Source organism: Aethalodelphis obliquidens, unplaced genomic scaffold, assembly GCF_003676395.1.
Source record: "Aethalodelphis obliquidens isolate GAN/ISIS:26980383/991018 unplaced genomic scaffold, ASM367639v1 scaffold16, whole genome shotgun sequence".
NCBI classification, from domain to species: domain Eukaryota; kingdom Metazoa; phylum Chordata; class Mammalia; order Artiodactyla; family Delphinidae; genus Aethalodelphis; species Aethalodelphis obliquidens.
In genome coordinates, this window is record NW_020837960.1 from 11,812 (window position 1) to 31,393 (window position 19,582).

At 39.6% G+C, this 19,582-nt stretch overlaps 1 protein-coding gene across 4 annotated transcripts; it reads right to left on the reverse strand.

The window, feature by feature from the left end:
- Positions 1–901: 901 nt before the first annotated feature.
- On the reverse strand, positions 902–13,630 carry LOC113625563 (centrosomal protein of 78 kDa-like). Of its 4 annotated transcripts, XM_027116131.1 has the most exons (7): positions 13,170–13,630; positions 9,864–10,035; positions 6,296–6,504; positions 4,994–5,346; positions 2,061–2,232; positions 1,691–1,738; positions 902–1,158 (listed from the first exon to the last, which is right to left on the reverse strand). In XM_027116131.1, exons 5-7 carry the CDS (start codon positions 2,211–2,213, stop codon positions 907–909), a joined length of 453 nt encoding a protein of 150 aa, XP_026971932.1. In that variant the 5' UTR covers positions 2,214–2,232; positions 4,994–5,346; positions 6,296–6,504; positions 9,864–10,035; positions 13,170–13,630; the 3' UTR covers positions 902–906. The 4 variants fall into 4 exon arrangements, with proteins under 4 accessions (XP_026971932.1, XP_026971934.1, XP_026971931.1 ...); XM_027116133.1 differs by lacking the exon at positions 9,864–10,035 and having other exon boundaries at positions 4,829–5,346; XM_027116130.1 differs by lacking the exon at positions 4,994–5,346.
- Positions 13,631–19,582: the final 5,952 nt, after the last annotated feature.

Below are 19,582 nucleotides of genomic sequence, written 5' to 3' on the forward strand. Positions count from 1 at the left end.
CTTCCCACTTACTTATAGCTGTGTAATTCTGGGCAACTCACATAATGTCTCCTCATACTCCTCATCTATAAATGGGAATGGTAACAGTTCCCTACCTCAGAGCGTTGCTGTAATCCATAAACACGGTTAAGGGCCTTGGTAAATGTTTGAGGCTCTTTGGTTATTGTGAATTGAAATACATCAATGTCTTCTGGCCATGTGATTTATAATAGTTTGACATTTAACCAAATGGTAACACTATTCCATTTATTATTCCCATCTCTTTTTACCCTTACCCTGCTTTGTTGTTTATGTTTTCTCCCACCACAAAGTGCTAGTTCCAGGAGAGTAAAGGCTTTATTTTGTTCACTGCTGAAAGCAATAGCACCCAGAAAAGTACTGTACATATGAAGCCCTCAGTAAATACTAGCTGAATGAATGGTGCAAAGTGTCATGAGGAAAAGTACACCAAAACTTTCATTATAATAAAAAAGTATAGATAAATCTTTCTCTAATGGCTTCCAGTCAAGTAACTGAAAACACCATATGCTATAATAAAAACATAAGTAATTTATTAAAACTTGAAGGCAAAAACATAATTTTAAAAGATTTAGACCTATGTTAGGCATGATAGAGTATGGATGCTTTCTTGAAATACACAATCAGATCCAAGAGTATCACTTTCAGAATGTTCTAGTAGATTGAGTTTACTTTTAGTTGTCTTTGATGAAACAGTCACTATTCTACTCTCTTTCTTAACAGAAATGTGTGTTTTCGAAGACTCACTTTTAATTGGTTTATTAACCAAAGAACTATTTTGCCCAATTCCTTTGCTTTTCTGCTTTACAGGTGAGTCAGAGCAGGAATGCAGGTCCTTCCCAGGTTGTTTCTTAGCAGAGTATTTTTTGGTATATTCACCTGCTTTGCTCATTTTCTCTGAAGAAGACCTGCTATTTCTAGATAATTCCTCTTCTTTTCTTTGACTTCCAGTTCCAGAAATGATGTCTGCTGAACGAGAACATGTTCTAACAATGAAATCTTCAAAGACTCCTGCTGCTGCTCTGTGACTGGGACCCCCAGGTTGTCTTTGGAAGTTTCTAAGGCCTCCTGAGTAGACACTGGGACACGGAAGGAGTCAAGAGGCAAAGGAATCCTAGCATCACCTGTAATCTTCTGAAACTGGAGGGAAAAACAAAAGACAAGACAAAAATTCAGTGATGAACAAAGCCAACCATTAAAAAGTAGAGTTCAAAACTTCAATGTTACTCTGTAATCTTATTATTAACACAGTCAATATTCAGAAGATTTCAGAGCCAGTTTTTTTCTAATTATATCTTGCCAAGTGATTCTCAGCTTAACCTAGCTATATCCAAGGCTATGTCCGCTACATTTTCAGACTTTGGTGACTGGGGTAGTTATTACCCATTTCCTTTCCCTCACTAAAAATAAAACCCTATTCTGTAAGATAATTAATTTCTTTTCTATCCTCCAGGCACATGCAAACAGTATATAGTTTGTGACCAGACTGTGTTCTCAAGCTGTCAGTTCCCAAGACCAGTCTGAGATTGGTTGATGGGGGCTCCAAGTAAGGCTAGAGGAAAAGCTGACAGGTTTTCCCCTCCCATTCCCATAACCAGGTGATTCACTATAATATGTTACCTATTAGCTATGTCTGGATTACTTATTTTAAAAATTATATCAGTATGTGTACCTTCATTAGTGTTCCTTCATTGTAAGCTGACTGCATACAAATAGAAACCTAGATAAAATATGAATAGAATAGACATTTATACAATTTAAAATCTGGAATATTTTATCTAATGTTTTCTTTCTTCATTAAGGATAGTTTGTTTTAACTCATAAATTTTCTAAAGAACTTCCAGTCTCCTTATTTACAACAATACAGTATCATGAAATGGGCACACATTTACTAATCTCAGATTTGGAAAGGATTCCAGAGTCTTCTAGCTCCTGAGCATATGAACTATTAGAGACTGATCATTATTGTTTTCTCCCTGACTTGGTCATTTCCTTTTTGCTAATCACTCTTAGAATCATTAATTGCTGTTCTGTCCACTTACTTGGATGTTTTGCATTTGTCCTGGGGCACCCAGTTTTGATTCTGATTTTTCTTCTTCAAGTGCCTTCTTTTCTTCTTTACATGGACTACTAACAGTAGAATTCATCTGGGGATGACCTAGTAAATGAAAATCTGACTGATCTATACCAGCCATTGTGGCCAGCTGCCCAAGCCTGGACCAGAGGAGGAAAGGAGAAAAGACAAAGGTGATTATAATCACATAAGAGCAGTTTAGATTTCCCCAGACCTACAATCATGAAATACTTCTAAAATCTTAAAAGCCAACATCCTACTCCAGACTACAAGCCTCTCTCTCCCCTAAATTCTCAGCCCTTCCCAGATTCATCCTCTAGGACACATCCCGGAACAGGGCTCGAAACCGTGTCCCCTGCCTTGGCAGGCAGATTATTAACCACTGCGACACCAGGGACGTCCAACTATTGTTATTTTGAATTCTTCTCCATTTACAAGTAATACTCTTACATGACTATTTTCTCACTAAATTTGAGGCATTATCTGTTCACTTTCTATTTTACTAAGTAAGGGTTTAGTTCCTTTACACTCTTTCCTATGTCCACACTGCTCAGTAAAGTTATGTCATCATTAGTTATTCCACTGCTCATGATCTCTTTGACTTGTAGTGATATACTTAAAAACCTACATTGTTGATCAACTATAAACTCTCTCAACGTCACGCTTTGTAAAATGAGGACATTCATACCATCTTCCCTTTTTTCTACCTCCTGTCTACCTTCCAAACCTAGCTTTTACGTTGTCAAAGTTGAAATTTATATTCTGTTCTGTGTGCAGTTAAGTCTACCGTTACTTGAGAGTCAGTAGGGAGTAAGGTTTAAGAGAACAGGTGGAGAGCCTAAACTCAAAGCCTCGATCCAACCCTAAATTAGGTACAGCCTGGGCAAGTTCCTTCCCTGTCTTAGCTTCCTTTTCTCAAAAGTGGGAATGATATTAGCACCAACCTCATAAGGCTATTGAGAGGATTAAATGAGTTAATATATGCAAAAACACTTAGAGCCTAATATATACTAAATACATACTAGTACACAATACATTTCAGTACATACCAAGTTAACACTAATACATACTAAGTATAGTTTAGGTTAGTTATTTGTTATTACATGCAAGTTGACAATAAAAGCTGCAAACCAAGACAGTATTGCCATTATTACAATGAAATTAATATTGCCCACTGCAGATGTACTGTGCCTCTGTGTATAGACTACACCTCGATCCATACTGTGCCAGGGTGCAGGGTGTGGAGGGTGCAGGGTGACCACATACCCCAAGCCGCCTTGGGCTGTTCCAGTTTATACCTGTTGTCCTGATGTTACAGCATTAGAGCGCCTCCTTACACTATTGAAGTGTAAGGAGTTTGGACAAGTTCTGGTTTGGACAACAAATTAGATAGGTGGTCATTACCCATGTGTGTCGCTGAAAAGGGGAACATCTATAGTGTCAAGTTTAAGTGGATTATTCTCTTGCTCACCAATGGTAGGTTAAAAATCAACCATAGCTTAGTTTGCTTCAGGTTTATGTCAGTATAGCCTTTTCTCCTCTGGAGTTCAAGTTCCTTCTCCTCTTCCTCTCCCTCCTCCCTTCCAACAGTGCCTAATACCTAGTAAGTACAACATGCCTCAAGGTGTTTCTAAGCTCTCAATCACACAATCAATAGAAGCCTCTCCAATCTAGACTAGCTGCTCTCTGCACTGAATCCCCTATTACCTTCCTTCTTGGTTTATTGCCTCATTTTGCTGGATTATTTCTATAAATAGCTTAAGGTGTAGCACAGGAGGTCAATTTTTCAAATTTCTTTGTGTACAAAATATCTTCTTCAGCCTCCACTTATGACTGATAGTTTGGCTGAATACAAACCACTAGGGTGAAAATTATGTGCCTGAAAAACTTTGGAGGTATCTTTCTAATGCCTTCCAGGATCCATGGTGCTGATGACAAGTATGATAAGGTCAGATTTTAACTTTCTTTTTTAGGTGACCAGTACTTTTCTCTCTGGAATGGATGTATCCTGTCAGTATTTTATTCTGTTAATTTATTTTTTCAGTATTTTAAAGTTTCGTAATGAAGGGTGCCTAGGTATGAGTCTATTCTTGTTCATCTTGCTCAAAACTTGAGTAACTATTTTCAATCTGAGGCCTGATGTCTACTTTCAGCTGTGGGGAATTTTGTTGCCCTTTGACAGCTTCCCTCCATTTTTTTTCTGGGTCTGGAGTTTCTAATAGTAACATGTTGTATCTCCCAGATGCAGCCTCTCTAACATATTGCTATCACATTTTCCATTGTGTCTTTCTTTTTTATATAATGAGAAATTTTTAAAATTCCTACTGAAGTTATTTCAGCAACCATATTTTCATTTCCAAGAGACCTCTCTTGCTTTCTGACGATTCTCTTTTTAATTAACACCCTAGTCTTATTTTATAGTTGCTAGCTCTTTTTAAACCTCTCTCAGGATACTAATTAGGGTTTTTTCTTAAATTATTTTGTTCCCTAAATTGTCCCCGGTCCTACCAGGATACGTTTTCACACTTTTTCCCCCTCTCTCATGTTGTAAGCTTTACTCAACTATCAGGCAAATGACAGTTATTTTCTATTTAAGAATGAGTGCAGAAAGCTCCCTGAAGTCAACGATTGATTGGTTTCTTATGCAGGAAGAAGCGGGGAGTAACTGTAATAGGATCTCCCCCAAACACAATTTTCTAGGTTATAAAAACTCACACTAGCTGCCCTAGTTCTCGCCAGTTTCACTGTTTTCAAAATGAAAGCATCTCATTTCAGGAGCGTGAGGGCGGGGCTGGGAGTCCACTCCTCCAAACACAACCCTTGAATGATTTCCCCTATTTCAGTCATACTTTTAACTAACTCCACCCTCTCTCCTACATGTGCATCTGAGCATGGGGTTACTTCTTCAGGTGGGGTCAGAATCCTCCTCAGTTGCAGGTGATCCCTGTGCATACTCTAGGTGATGCTTTTCCTCTGTTCTACTGCTTCAGTTTCACACTCTTCCACTTGTCTTCCGTCTTTCAAAACTATGTTGAAATCTCTTGATTGTTGTGGGCTTACATACTTAAACACATTGATACCATCCTTGTAGTGTCTTGTCAAAACAGAGAAGAGCTGAAAGGGTTCTCAGTGCATTCTGAATCTGCTATTCTGTGGTCCCAGTGTGTAAATTTCTTGGTCTTCCCCAGTGTCTATCATTACTACTAGAAATACAATCTCCTGGTCTACTCGTGAAGGAAATGAATACAGCACATCTAAAATGACAAGGAAGGCGGTTAGATGCTCTAGGGTCTTGTCGTACTCTGCCATTTACTAATAAACCACTTATGTGCTAAAAATTGTAGGTGCTCATTTATAAAATGAAAGAGGGTAACTCTACATGAACTATAGATTTCTCCTACTCTAACATTTCATAATTTTCTAAGTTTTTTTCTTAAAATTTCTCTATATTATCATTAATTTTACTTAAAAAAATAAAAATCTAACTTTTGAAAATCAAAGAGTTAATTGCCATAGTCCTACAATAATGGGATAATTAGTTCTGAAACCGGTCAAGTTTCATGTTTCATACGAAAAGAAAATCATATTAAATAATTTTTAAAAATTAAACATGCACTTTGTAGCACAAAGACAAGGTCCCCCACAAATGGTGTTCCTTCATTTACTAGAAATGTTCAGCTCTTCATTAAAGTTGAAATAAAATAAATATATTATTTTTTAGGTGCAAAAATTTCTTATGAAAATCAATTTTTCTTTTCTGTACATACAAACAAAAGTATGGAATGACATTAGAGGTCAGGTTTATTTGGTAACAGAATGTAGCTTCTTGATATTTTTTATTTTAGGAAAGGAGAATATCAACATGAAAACTTTTTTCAACTTTACTTTTATTTAAAATGAGGCCATATTTTCCTCTTGTAAAAAGAGAGTTCAACTAGAACTGTCAATTTTCTCACCTGTAAAACAAGAGCACTGAATCAGCTGACTACATTCATTCAGAACTCAATTTCTTTATCTTATGATCACTAAGGTTCTCCCTAAATCTAATATACTAAGGTTCTAAGGAAAGGAAAATATATTACTAATGACATGTTTTGATTTTTATTTCCTAGAGTTCAAATGTCCACCATTCACCCTGGTCTAAGCTTAAGGAACCATTCAAGGGGATACAATGCAGATGGGAAGAGAAAACAGAATCCTCACACAAGCTCTGCCGTATTGCAATCAGGCTTCCGTTTGAAAAATAATCTTCTCTATAGCTTTCAAGTGATAACTTTGTCCCGGCAATGCTTCTTGTTTCAAACTGATTTTCTCTGGCTCTTCCTGAACACTTTCTGAGGACTCATTGACCTCTTCATTTTCTGAGGAGGAAGGACTCTCTACTGTCACAGTCACAGGAAATTCTGATGGACCTGAGTGTCACAAGAAGAAGATAGGAAACCACAGAGTTGTTAAACTAAAGTGCAAAGAAAGAAAACAAGATTGTATAAAAGACAACACAAGCCAGATACCAAATATCCAAATATTAGAGGACATTTAACAAAAGTGATCTGAGGCATCATTATTTATAAATGTCTCTCACTGCTCCTTAGTCTAAAACAAGCAATGACTAAGTAAAATTACAGGAACTTATTTTCGCTATGTTACTGCACAGACCTCTGTTGTACATGGTTAGGATTAGTAATGGGAATTGTCCATATTATTTTATTTTCTTTCACAAAAGCCAAGTGAAGATCCAAGGTAACCATTTTTTCTCAGATCAACTTTAGACTGCAAATGAAAAATTTATTTTTCACTATCAGACAAAAACAGTCTGGAAGAAAATGTAGTTTTTTGGAGGAAAATACACCAGTAAAGGGACTGATAAAGAATCAGAAGAATAATCAGAAAGTCAACATATCTAAGCTGTGTATAATAGATGTTAGAATTTTAAAAAGTAAATCACATACACATACATAACTAAAACTGACCCATCAAAAATTTCATCTTCTCATCACCCTGAAGCCAAAACTAGGGTAACAGTAATACAATTCTATCAAGCTTCACTGCCACTGCAATGTTGTTCAATTGGACATTTCCCAACATTTAAAACCTGACCTGGCCACAACCCCATAAAAGTCTACAGATCATAAAGAAGTGTGCTGGGGTTATGTAACTACGCAGAAGACAAGTCACTAGGACATCATTTTGACAACAAGCAGCAAACCTGCAGCATAGGAAAATCCGAACAGGAGAACGAGGTGCACACCCCTCTCTCTGGGCATGCAAGGGCAGGACTGACACCCAAGATGCTCTTCTCTCAACCTCAGCAGTGGTGCCTTTCACAGAGCAACTATGCAGTCTCCCAGAACCACTGGGAAGGAGAATCTGATACTGACAGTATTAGCTTGCGAGGGAATGTGTGTGGCCTTGGTGAGAGAGCAGAAGTGTGGGAAATGTTGCTTTATATTGGCTTTCAGATCAGGAAATTTGTACACATAGCCTGCAAACAACGTTTCTTGCAAACATATGAACATTCTTGAGTATGAGAGCTCCATGTGAGGGGTCAGAAATGGCAGTCAAGTTCGTTTCACTGGGTAACAGCTGATTTGCAGACTGGAGAACAGGCTTCCTTGTTTACAGACATAACCACAAGGCTGCCAGTTGTGTGCCAAATCCACACAACTACACAGTTGCACTGGGAGAGCGACCAAACATATTTTCCATGGATTTATTTCAGAGAGGGAAATGCTTCTTGTAAGGCTCTGTCAGTTTAAAAAGCAAGGAGAATGCCCATCCACCTTTCCCAATTCAAGCCCTATGTATCATCAATATGATAGCTACACACGAGCAACTGATTACATACATCACGAGCTTTGATGAATGCAAAGCCCCTAAAAAGATATCAACAAAACGAAGTTAGATCTTGATGTAAATACATCACCAGTTAAACCCAGTTAATACAACTATTTAGTATTATGTACAGTATCCATATAGAATTGTGTACAAAAATAAATAAGCTCAAAAGAAGGACGGGGAAGGCTCTGCTACGGAGAAAAGTGAACAGAATTCAACCGACTGGCTTCGTAATGACTCTTTGAACTGCTGAGAGGCCCCTTCAGCTCCTATGTTCAGGATGGTTGAGATTTCAGTCTAACTTCTGTAAATGGTGATATTAATCGTTCTCTAATTTACCACTCTGTGTGACGAGGATGAACCTGAGATTAAGTGTCTCAGGAAGAAGATAGAAAACCACAGAGTTGTTAAACTCAAGTGCAAAGACTGGGGATTCAACACTATACTTTATGCAACAGCAATTCACATTACCATTTGGTCATATTCTTTCAAAAAAACAAAAGCTGCACTCACATGTATTAAAAGACAAAAATTAACTGCCATCTGTATCAATATGTTAATGTGCTTCAATCACACATGTTTTCATGAAAGTTTAAACATAAAATCACCTTTAAGATCTTGACCATGTGATCTGCTCCCTGCCATGTCAGATTATACCCCGTGAAGTTTACTGTCTTAAGAGTGATAGAGTTCTTTATACCTTGACAAATAACTAAAAGGAAAAATAAAAAACCCACACACAATAAGATGAAGAGCCTATACATTTGTCAATCTTGACTTATTTGCTTTTCTTGAGTCAATTGGAGGTTTACAGCCACATTTTTAAAATCATTAACTACAATCTTCCCAAAGAGGTAATTGATTAACTGATGCGTTCTAAAACTTGTCAGTAACAAAGTCTTATTCCAGTTTATAGCAACACTTTAATTCTATTTAGGTCCTAAAACTGAATACACTGAATACTGCAAACTTTATTCCCAACCACTCAGTAAAGTACTACATACTTTTGAGACAAAGGAAAAAAGAAAAACCTAAAAAGCATAAGACTCTTCCGATTTTCAGTTCCAATGATACATGCCAATCTTGATGATCAATCAGTGACTTAAATGTCAACTATAAACCCAGTATTTTATTAGCTGCTATGCAGTATACTAGAGCAATAGAAGAGAGAGGACCTCGAACACTCTGTTCCCTCAAATTGAAAGGCAGGCTTCCTGAACCTTCCAGACCACTACTGGACACAAAGAACACACACTAATGTTTCAGGACCCCAAGGAACAGTCACCTGCTTTGTGATTACTTCCATGACACACTCCCACTAACACCACTGAATTTGCTGCTCCTATGGGATGTTACATATACTTCCTATTTTAACACATACCACAGTGCATTATAATTATTATTGCAGATACATGTTCTAACAATTTAAAGATCATGATGACTTTTTTGCTCTTTATATCTTGCTATTTCCCTTCCCATACTATTTCTTGAAGAGAAACCATAAAAATATAAACACACACAAAAAACAGAAAATATAGAAAACGCATGGTTTGTGGCTTAACACAAACTTAAGTAAGATTAATTCTGACAGTATCCAGCATGACAAACTTCCATGGTACAAATGAGAATGGACCAAGGTTTGAGCAGGTATAGGAGACAATCCACGCATGAACACCACCAAGAAAAGGTAGACAGGAAAATGTAGACAGACATGGTGTGTAGGAAATCACGAGACCAGTATGATGGGAAGAGACTTAAACAAGACTGAAACTCACTTTCTAAACCTCCATCTCCAAGTGGAGAATTCACAAGACAAGGTGCACCAAAGAAGCCAATTATTCAATCCCTTTAATGGGGAGGAATAGTTTAAACTTTTATGGTTTAGTTTGCCCCAAAAGCAACTATCAAAGGTTGGCAGGACACAATGAAGGCTTACCTTTGTTAACATAGTTAAGTCTCTCTCTCTCAGAACTAGCCCATTTAGCTCCAGGTTCCTTAGCGCACCGACGTACTTACACAGCAATTAAGAGCTTTACACAACTGCAAGGTCACATCTGTATTTCTTATCGCAGGAACACAACTTCTGTAAACTTTATTTCTGCCACAACCTAAACCAAAATTATTGTAAAATGAGTGATTTAAACCATACATTTTATCATCATTAAAAAGCATCTAAATAAAAAAAACAAGCATCTGCTCTGTGCTAAGGATTAGAAACGACTCCTGCCCTTAAAGCCTTCATTAAGGAGGAGGATGTATAAAATCAAAATTTCAATCACATGAGATAAATAAACATAACTTTTATGCACAGAGGTTCCTATGGAGGCAAAAACTTATGTCTAAGTGACAGCTTCATGATAACCCTGAAGTACAATCTAGAAAGATGAGAGTATGCAGAGTTGGAGTACAATGTGCATTAACTGCACAGGGAATATCTGTGCAAAGACACTCAAGCCTGACACCTGCTGGGCACATTAAATACTGCAGGTGGGGATGACTAAAGGCCAGGGGTCCTAGTGTGAGAAGAGACAGAAAGGAAAATAGAGATGCTGGCTGAAGCAAGCCTGGCAGAGAGCATGGCTTGTATCCCACAGGTGATGAGGCCTGGGGCTACCACTGGCTGAGTAAGGGTGCCTCCGCTGATTAGAAAAAGGCACCCCGCTGCTGAAGGACCAATTAGATAAAGGGAGTGATCACAAAAAGCTCCCCTTCCTCAGGGCCAAAGAGCCCCATGAGGCTTGGCCGAGCACAGTTCAGACTACACGCCTCTGTGCAGAGCACACGCTGGGCGGCTAGTATGCACTAACTCGGTGTGGCCAAGCCATTAGCAGCATTATTTTAAGCACATCTTTTTATGTTAGAAGATCACTTAACCCGAGTAGGCAGATGAACTTAGAGGAACTGAGTCCAGGGGCCAAGAAACCACCCAGGAGTTTCTGCCATAGTCCAGGCAAAATGTAATATGGATGAAGAAGCAAATTTAGGAGGAGGCCAAAATCTACAAGCTAGCCCCACTGGATGCAAGACATAAAGAAAGTTCAGTGAAGGAACTCTGAAGAGAATGGGCTCTACAATAAATTTTTCTTACATTCAATGTAAAATATTAGGCAAAATTAAGTACCGTGGCCTTTAAGGTCCCTTCCAGCTATAATTTCTTTTGATTTCTAACTTATTACTCTGCTTAAGTAAAGTCCCTTCAGAGGTACAGAACAGTTCTTATACCTGAATGGGATGCAAAGAATAATCTGACTTCTCTTCACCAGGCGATGAGTTGAACTGTCCTTGCAGAAGAGATAACACATGGTGTGAACCCCAGATCCTAGAAAAGGGCCAGGCACACAATAAGTATTCAGCTTTTCGAAAACAAATGAACAATCATTTCCTCTCCTAGATCCTCATACCCTTCCTCTGCTGGCTTTCTCTCAGCTTATAAACATCCTCAAATATACCCACTTAAAAAACTCTCAGACCTATGATTCTTTGGATCTTCTTGTGGATAACCTAAGTCTCTCCCATGCCTTCAAACAACTGTCCTCCCAAAAAGCCCAGATCTGTACCTTGGGCCCAGACCTCTCTACCAGGCCCCTGTAAAGCACTGAAGATGAAGTGAGATCCTCTCGCCACACCCAATCCCTTTCTACTGTGCTCTGTTTATCTCACAAAAAGATGCAGCTGTAAACTGTCACCCACGCTTGCTGCCCTCCCTTTTTTAACTGGTCACCAGGCCTCACCCATTCTCTCTCAGATCTGCAAAACCCAGTCCCACCATTTATAACGTAAGTGGGACCCTTAGATTACAATTCACCCTGCACTGAATCAACTGCCTTCCACATGGAGGTCCCAGTGAGCCTCTAAACCAGAAGTCCATTTCACTGTTGAAGTCCATTTCACTGTTCTTTGGTGTTTCCCACAGCCTTCAGGATTAACATCCAAACTTCTGACATGACAAACAAGGCCCTTTTCTGTGGGGCCCCGCTAGGTTTCCAGTATTAACTTTCATTGCTTTCCCAAACCCTGAGTTCCACTCCTGTACATTAGTTTTGCCATATTTTCTTATATTTCTCAAACTTTGACACACACTGCTCTCTCCTGCCACCCCAGGAGCTTCTACATATCCTTAGAAAGGATGGCACCTCCTCCAAGAAACCTACCCTGAACTTTCCCTTGAAGATTCTGTGCTCTGCAAAGGGGAAAGATGGGGGGGAGGGATTAATTAGGAGTTTGGCATTAACATATCCACAGGACTATATATAAAATAGGTAATCAACAAGGACCTACTGCATAGCACAGGGAACTCCGTATCCTGTAACAAACTGTACAGGAAAAGAATCTGAAAAGGAATGGATATATGTATAACTGAATCACTTTGCTGTACACCTGAAACTAACACAATATTGTAAATCAAGTATACTCCAATATAAAATATAAATTAAATTAAAGAAAAAAGAGATTCTATGCTCTGTAGCACCAAAACTCACTTCTTTCAGAGCACTGACTACTGTGCTTGTGTTTACTTGTTGCCCAGTAGAAAGGAAGATTACCTAGGGCAGAAGCATCGTCTCCAGCAGCCCTTGGTTCTGACAACTCATTCAAGTGCCAGGATACTTTACACACATAACCTGCTTAATTAATTCTAAGAACCCACAGAAAGAGTGGTTATTAATGTCATTTTACAAGTATGGAGATTGTAGTTTAAAAGAAACCTGCCCAGGCCACAGAGAGCATAAGCCCGGGAATTCAAACTCTAAGCTGCCTTCACACCAGTGCTCTTTGCATTGTATGATACGACTATTGAAATAAAAATTTTTTTTTCCTGAGTCCTGTTTTAATGGAAAGGAAATGAAGCTGGGATATATCCATTTCCTAATCGCTTTGGTCTGTACCAGGCAAAGTCATTCAACACACCAGGTAACATCTGTGCAACCATTAACGATGCTCCAAACTGTGCTAAGTGTTCTACATTGTAGAATGTAGAAGCATTAACACAGTGCATCCTTGTAACCGCCACAGAGACTGGATCTTGTTAAGCCCATGCTACAGATGAGAACACTGAGACCTTGAAGCCTTAAGGCACTCGGCCGGGGTCACCTAGCTGGCAGGAGTCCTAGGCCGCATGCCCTGTCTCGTGCACGCATACCCGGGCACTGGGCACCGGTTCTAGTGCCCACCCTCCACCTTGTACCATCTAAAACCCCGCTTCGCAGCGCCCACACGACAGCCCCCGGAAGCGGGAAATACAAACCTGTCTCGCCAAGCCGTGGCTGGAAGAAGCTCTAGATACAAATCAGGGGCAGAGGGTGCTCAGGAGCGGCACCCAGTCTACCCCGCGGAGGCCTTAACTCCAGCAGGGCCTTCCGCAGGGAAGCGCGCATGGCGGGCAGAGGCACCGAACCCTGCAGCGCGCACAGGTCCTCAGAGCGCGAGAAGTCGGCTGCACTGTCCCAGCGCAGCTTCACCAAATGATCATGGCCCGAGCGCAGCCTCGGGGACGCTGGCTGAGGACACGATGCCCACACCCTCCTGGGGGCCCCGGCTCGCCTCCCGGCCCCTCGGGCGCCCACCGCCCCGCGGCTGCGGCCCCGCAGTGTACGCAGGACCGGCGTCGCAGCCAGAAGACATCGGGTCACGGTCCTCAGCTAGGCCAGCCCCTCCATGCCGCGCTCTGGAGACCCCGCTTGGTTTGGTTTTAGCGCCGGCATCAACGCCCTGCACGCCGCGGGGCCGGGGTTTAAGCCACGAGGGCGGGGCCGTGGGGGCGGGGCTCGAGGACGTCAGCACGCTCGCCGTGCGTCCGCTCGCAGCCCCGTCTCCCATGGTGACGCGGCCTGAGGAGTAAGGGCTGGAGCTTTGTGACTAGGGCAGCGCGAAAGGAAGGAGGTGTGGAGAATTTGGCGTTTCCAAAAAGCGTTTGCTGACTCATCCAAACAAAAGTGAGACATGGTTATATGAATGCGTTTTAAAAGTAAACTCCCGATAAGTCTCTGTGCTCGCCCCGCCAGGAGAGAGCGTGCACTCCGTGAGGGACACAGGAAAGTCTGAGTGGACGTCTGCCTGTGCTCCCTTACCTGGTGCACGGGTGTGTGAATTTCTGCGGAGAGCTCTTAATTTCTGTAGTTTCTGCTGACTTGACACGGTGGTTGGCAAATGGTGACGTGTTCCGTGCATTTAGGACATGATCGTGGTTAGTAATAATCACTCTGTTTTGTATTGACAACTCCACAGAGAATTTACTACTGAATATCCACTTTACAGAAGAAAAACTGAGGCGTAGGAAGTGAAGTGACTGAGTAAGAGGAAGGACTCAGACAATTGGTGTTAGTAAATTAACCCTGCAAGGAGGCCGTTAGCCTGCAGTGGCTCTAGTGATGCGGTTGCCTAGGTAAATCAACCAAAATCTAAGCCTGTCATCGCCTCAGGGTGACGAAAACCGCTGAGGACAACCAGTCACAAACCACCAACTAGGCTTTAAAGCTATAGCAAGTCAGTCATTTCCTTGCTTTGCTTCTTGCCCTTTTAAAAGAAACATCTCTGCAGCTCCTGTGGCTGGAGTGCTCCTCACCTCTTCTGCTTTCGTGGTGCCTGAATTGAATCTATTTTTGCTCACGTAAAGTCTTAAAATTTTAAATATGCCTCAGTTTGTCTTTTAACATTGGCCGTAGAAGTTGGATTTGTGTCCAGTTTCTAGAACAGTGGTCGTCCTCTGGTCAGGCCTTAGGCGTTATGCGTACAACGTTCCTCTTCTACCACCACCTCGATGCCTCCACCCACTTACCAGCTCCCGCGCATCAGATCCCCTAGATGTGGTCAGCAATGGCTTTTACATGCAGCGTGCTCACATTATAACATCACAGACACTCCTCTGTCCTCCAGCCAGCGTGTGAAGTGAAACATTACCATTCCTGTTGAAGAGCCTGGTGTGACCACTTTCCCAATCACAGCCACTCCCCAGCTGACCCTGGGTAACCACTCTTCTGAACTTGGTCTCCAGCACTGTCATGGATGTCTTTCTGTTTAGGCTACATTTTTAAGTATTGTTAAACCTCATATAGTATTCTACTATGTTTTCTCTTCTTACTTGCTTTTTTTTAGTGTTATCTTTGCTAGGTTCATCCATGCTGACACGTAAAGATCTGTCTAGTTCATGTACTTTCCTCACTATGTAGGATTCCCATGTAGGGAAATACAATAATTTATATGTGCATTTTTCTGTTGATGGACATTTAAATTGTTTCCAATTTTCAGTATGATTTCTGTTTTAAAAAAAATTTTATATACTTTTTAAAGGTTACTTTACATTTACAGTAATTACAAAATATTGGCTATATTCCCTGTGTTGTACAATACATCTTTGAGCTATCGTACACCCAGTAGTTTAGATCTCTCACTTCCCCACCCCTGTATTGCCCCCTCCTCCCCCTCCACACTGGCAACCATTAGTTTGTTCTCTGTATCTGTGACTCCCCTTCTTTTTTGTTATATTTGGTAGATTGTTGTATTTTTTAGATTCCATATATAGGTGATATCCTACAGTGTTTGTTTTTGTTTGACTTATTTCACTTACCAAAATACCCTCCAAGTCCATCTATGTTGCTGCAAATAGCAAAATTTCTTTGCTTTTTAAAGCTGAGTAGTATGCCATTTGTTCTATGTACCACATCTTCTTTATCCATTCATCTCTTTTTTTTTACATCTTTATTGGAGTATAATTGCTTTACAATGGTGTGTTAGTTTCTGCTTTATAACAACGTGAATCAGTTATACATATACATATGTTCCCATATCTCTTCCCTCTTGCATCTCCCTCCCTCCCACCTCCCTATCCCACCCCTCCAGGTGGTCACAAAGCACCGAGCTGATCTCCCTGTGCTATGCGGCTGCTTCCCACTAGCTATCTACCTTATGTTTGGTAGTGTATATATATTCATGCCTCTCTCTCGCTTTGTCACAGCTTCCCCTTCCCCTTCCCCATATCCTCAAGTCCATTCTCTAGTAGGTCTGTGTCTTTATTCTTGTATTACCCCTAGGTTCTTCATAACATTTCTTTTTCTTAAATGCTATATATATGTGTTAGCATATGGTATTTGTCTTTCACTTTCTGACTTACTTCACTATGTATGACAGACTCTATGTCTATCCACCTCATTACAAATAGCTCAGTTTCATTTCTTATTATGGCTGAGTAATATTCCATTGTATATATGTGCCACATCTTCTTTAACCATTCATCCAATGATGGACACTTAGGTTGTTTCCATCTCTGGGCTATTGTAAATAGAGCTGCAATGAACATTTTGGTACATGACTCTTTTTGAATTATGGTCTTCTCAGGGTATATGCCCAGTAGTGGCATTGCTGGGTCATATGGTAGTTCTATTTGTAGATTTTTAAGGAACCTCCATACTGTTCTCCATAGTGGCTGTACCAATTCACATTCCCACCAGCAGTGCAAGAGTGTTCCCTTTTCTCCACACCCTCTCCAGCATTTATTGTTTCTAGATTTCTTGATGCTGGCCATTCTGACTGGTGTGAAATGATATCTCATTGTAGTTTTGATTTGCATTTCTCTAATGATTAATGATGTTGAGCATTCTTTCATGTGTTTGTTGGCAGTCTGTATATCTTCTTTGGAGAAATGTCTATTTAGGTCTTCTGCCCATTTTTGGATTGGGTTGTTTGTTTTTTTGTTATTGAGCTGCATGAGCTGCTTGTAAATTTTGGAGATTAATCCTTTGTCAGTTGCTTCATTTGCAAATATTTTCTCCCATTCTGAGGGTTGTCTTTTGGTCTTCTTTATGGTTCCCTTTGCTGTGCAAAAGCTTTGAAGTTTCGTTAGGTCCCACTTGTTTATTTTTGTTTTTATTTCCATTGCTCTAGGAGGTGGGTCAAAAAGGATCTTGCTGTGATTTATGTCATAGAGTGTTCTGTCTATGTTTTCCTCTAAGAGTTTGATAGTTTCTGGCCTTACATTTAGGTCTTTAATCCATTTTGAGCTTATTTTTGTGTATGGTGTTAGGGAGTGATCTACTATCATACTTCTACATGTATCTGTGCAGTTTTCCCAGCACCACTTATTGAAGAGTCTGTCCTTTCTCCACTGTACATTCCTGCCTCCTTTATCAAAGATAAGGTGACCATATGTGCGTGGGTTTATCTTGGGGCTTTCTATCCTGTTCCACTGATCTATATTTCTGTTTTTGTGCTAGTACCATACTGTCTTGATTACTGTAGCATTGTAGTATAGTCTGAAGTCAGGGAGCCTGTTTCTTCCAGCTCCGTTTTTCGTTCTCAAGATTGCTTTGGCTATTCGGGGTCTTTTGTGTTTCCATACAAATTGTGAAATTTTTTGCTCTAGTTCTGTGAAAAATGCCAGTGGTAGTTTGATAGGGATTGCATTGAAACTGCAGATTGCTTTGGGTAGTAGAGTCATTTTCACAATGTTGATTCTTCCAATCCAAGAACATGGTATATCTCTCCATCTATTTGTATCATCTTTAATTTCTTTCATCAGTGTTTTATAATTTTCTGCATACAGGTCTTTTGTCTCCTTAGGTAGGTTTATTCTTAGATATTTTATTCTTTTTGTTGCAATGGTAAATGGGAGTGTTTTCTTGATTTCACTTTCAGATTTTTCATCATTAGTATATAGGAATGCCAGAGATTTCTGTGCATTAATTTTGTATCCTGCTACTTTACCAAATTCATTGATTAGCTCTAGTAGTTTTCTGGTAGCATCTTTAGGATTCTCTATGTATAGGATCATGTCATCTGCAAACAGTGACAGCTTTACTTCTGCTTTTCCGATTTGGATTCCTTTTATTTCCTTCTCTTCTCTGATTGCTGTGGCTAAAACTTCCAAAACTATGTTGAATAACAGTGGTGAGAGTGGGCAACTTTGTCTTGTTCCTGATCGGAAATGCTTTCACCATTGAGGACGATGTTGGCTGTGGGTTTGTCATATATGGACTTTATTATATTGAGCCAAGTTCCCTCTAAGCCTACTTTCCGCAGTGTTTTTATCATAAATGGGTGTTGAATTTTGTCAAATGCTTTCTCTGCATCGATTGAGATGATCATATGGTTTTTCTCCTTCAATTTGTTAATATGGTGTATCACGTTGATTGATTTGCATATATTGAAGAATCCTTACATTCCTGGAATAAACCCCACTTGATCATGGTGTATGATCCTTTAAATGTGCTGTTGGATTCTGTTTGCTAGTATTTTGTTGAGGATTTTTGCATCTATGTTCATCAGTGATATTGGCCTGTAGTTTTCTTTCTTTGTGACATCCTTGTCTGGTTTTGGTATCAGGGTGATGGTGGCCTCGTAGAATGAGTTTGGGAGTGTTCCTTCCTCTGCTATATTTTGGAAGAGTTTGAGAAGGATAGGTGTTAGCTCTTCTCTAAATGTTTGGTAGAAATCGCCTGTGAAGCCATCTGGTCCTGGGCATTTTTTTGTTGGAAGATTTTTAATCACAGTTTTAATTTCAGTGCTTGTGATTTGTCTGTTCATATTTTCTATTTCTTCCTGATTCAGTCTTGGCAGGTTGTGCATTTCTAAGAATTTGTCCATTTCTTCCAGACTGTCCATGTTATTGGCATAGAGTTGCTTGTAGTAATCTCTCATGATCTTTTATATTTCTGCAGTATCAGTTGTTACTTCTCCTTTTTCATTTCTAATTCTATTGATTTGTGTCTTCTCCCTTTTTTGCTTGATGGGTCTGGTTAATCAATTTTGTTTATCTTCTCAAAGAACCAGCTTTTAGTTTTATTGATCTTTGCTATCATTTCCTTCATTTATTTTTCATTTATTTCTGATCTGATTTTTATGATTTCTTTCCTTCTGCTAAGTTTGGGGTTTTTTTGTTCTTCTTTCTCTAATTGCCTTAGGTACAAGGTTAGGTTGTTTATTCGAGATGTTTCCTGTTTCTTAAGGTAGGATTGTATTGCTATAAACTTCCCTCTTAGAACTGTTTTTGCTGCATCCCATAGGTTTTGAGTCGTCGTGTCTCCATTGTCATTTTTTTCTAGGTATTTTTAAATTTCCTCTTTGATTTCTTCAGTGATCACTTCGTTATTAAGTAGTGTATTGTTTAGCCTCCATGTGTTTGTATTTTTTACAGATCTTTTCCTTTAATTAATATCTAGTCTCATAGTATTGTGGTCAGAAAAGATACTTGATACAATTTCAATTTTCTTAAATTTACCAAGGCTTGATTTGTGACCTAAGATATGATCTATCCTGGAGAATGTTTCATGAGCACTTGAGAAAAATGTGTATTCTGTTGTTTTTGGATGGAATGTCCTATAAATATCAATTAAGTCCATCTTGTTTAATGTATCATTTAAAGCTTGTGTTTCCTTATTTATTTTCATTTTGGATGATCTGTCCATGGGTGAAAGTGGGGTGTTAAAGTCCCCTACTATGAATGTGTTACTGTCGATTTCCCCTTTAATGGCTGTTAGTATTTGCCTTATGTATTGAGGTGCTCCTATGTTGGCTGCATAAATATTTACAATTGTTATATCTTCTTCTTGGATCGATCCCTTGATCATTATGTAGTGTCCTTCTTTGTCTCTTCTAATAGTCTTTATTTTAAAGTCTATTTTGTCTGATATGAGAATTGCTACTCCAGCTTTCTTTTGATTTCCATTT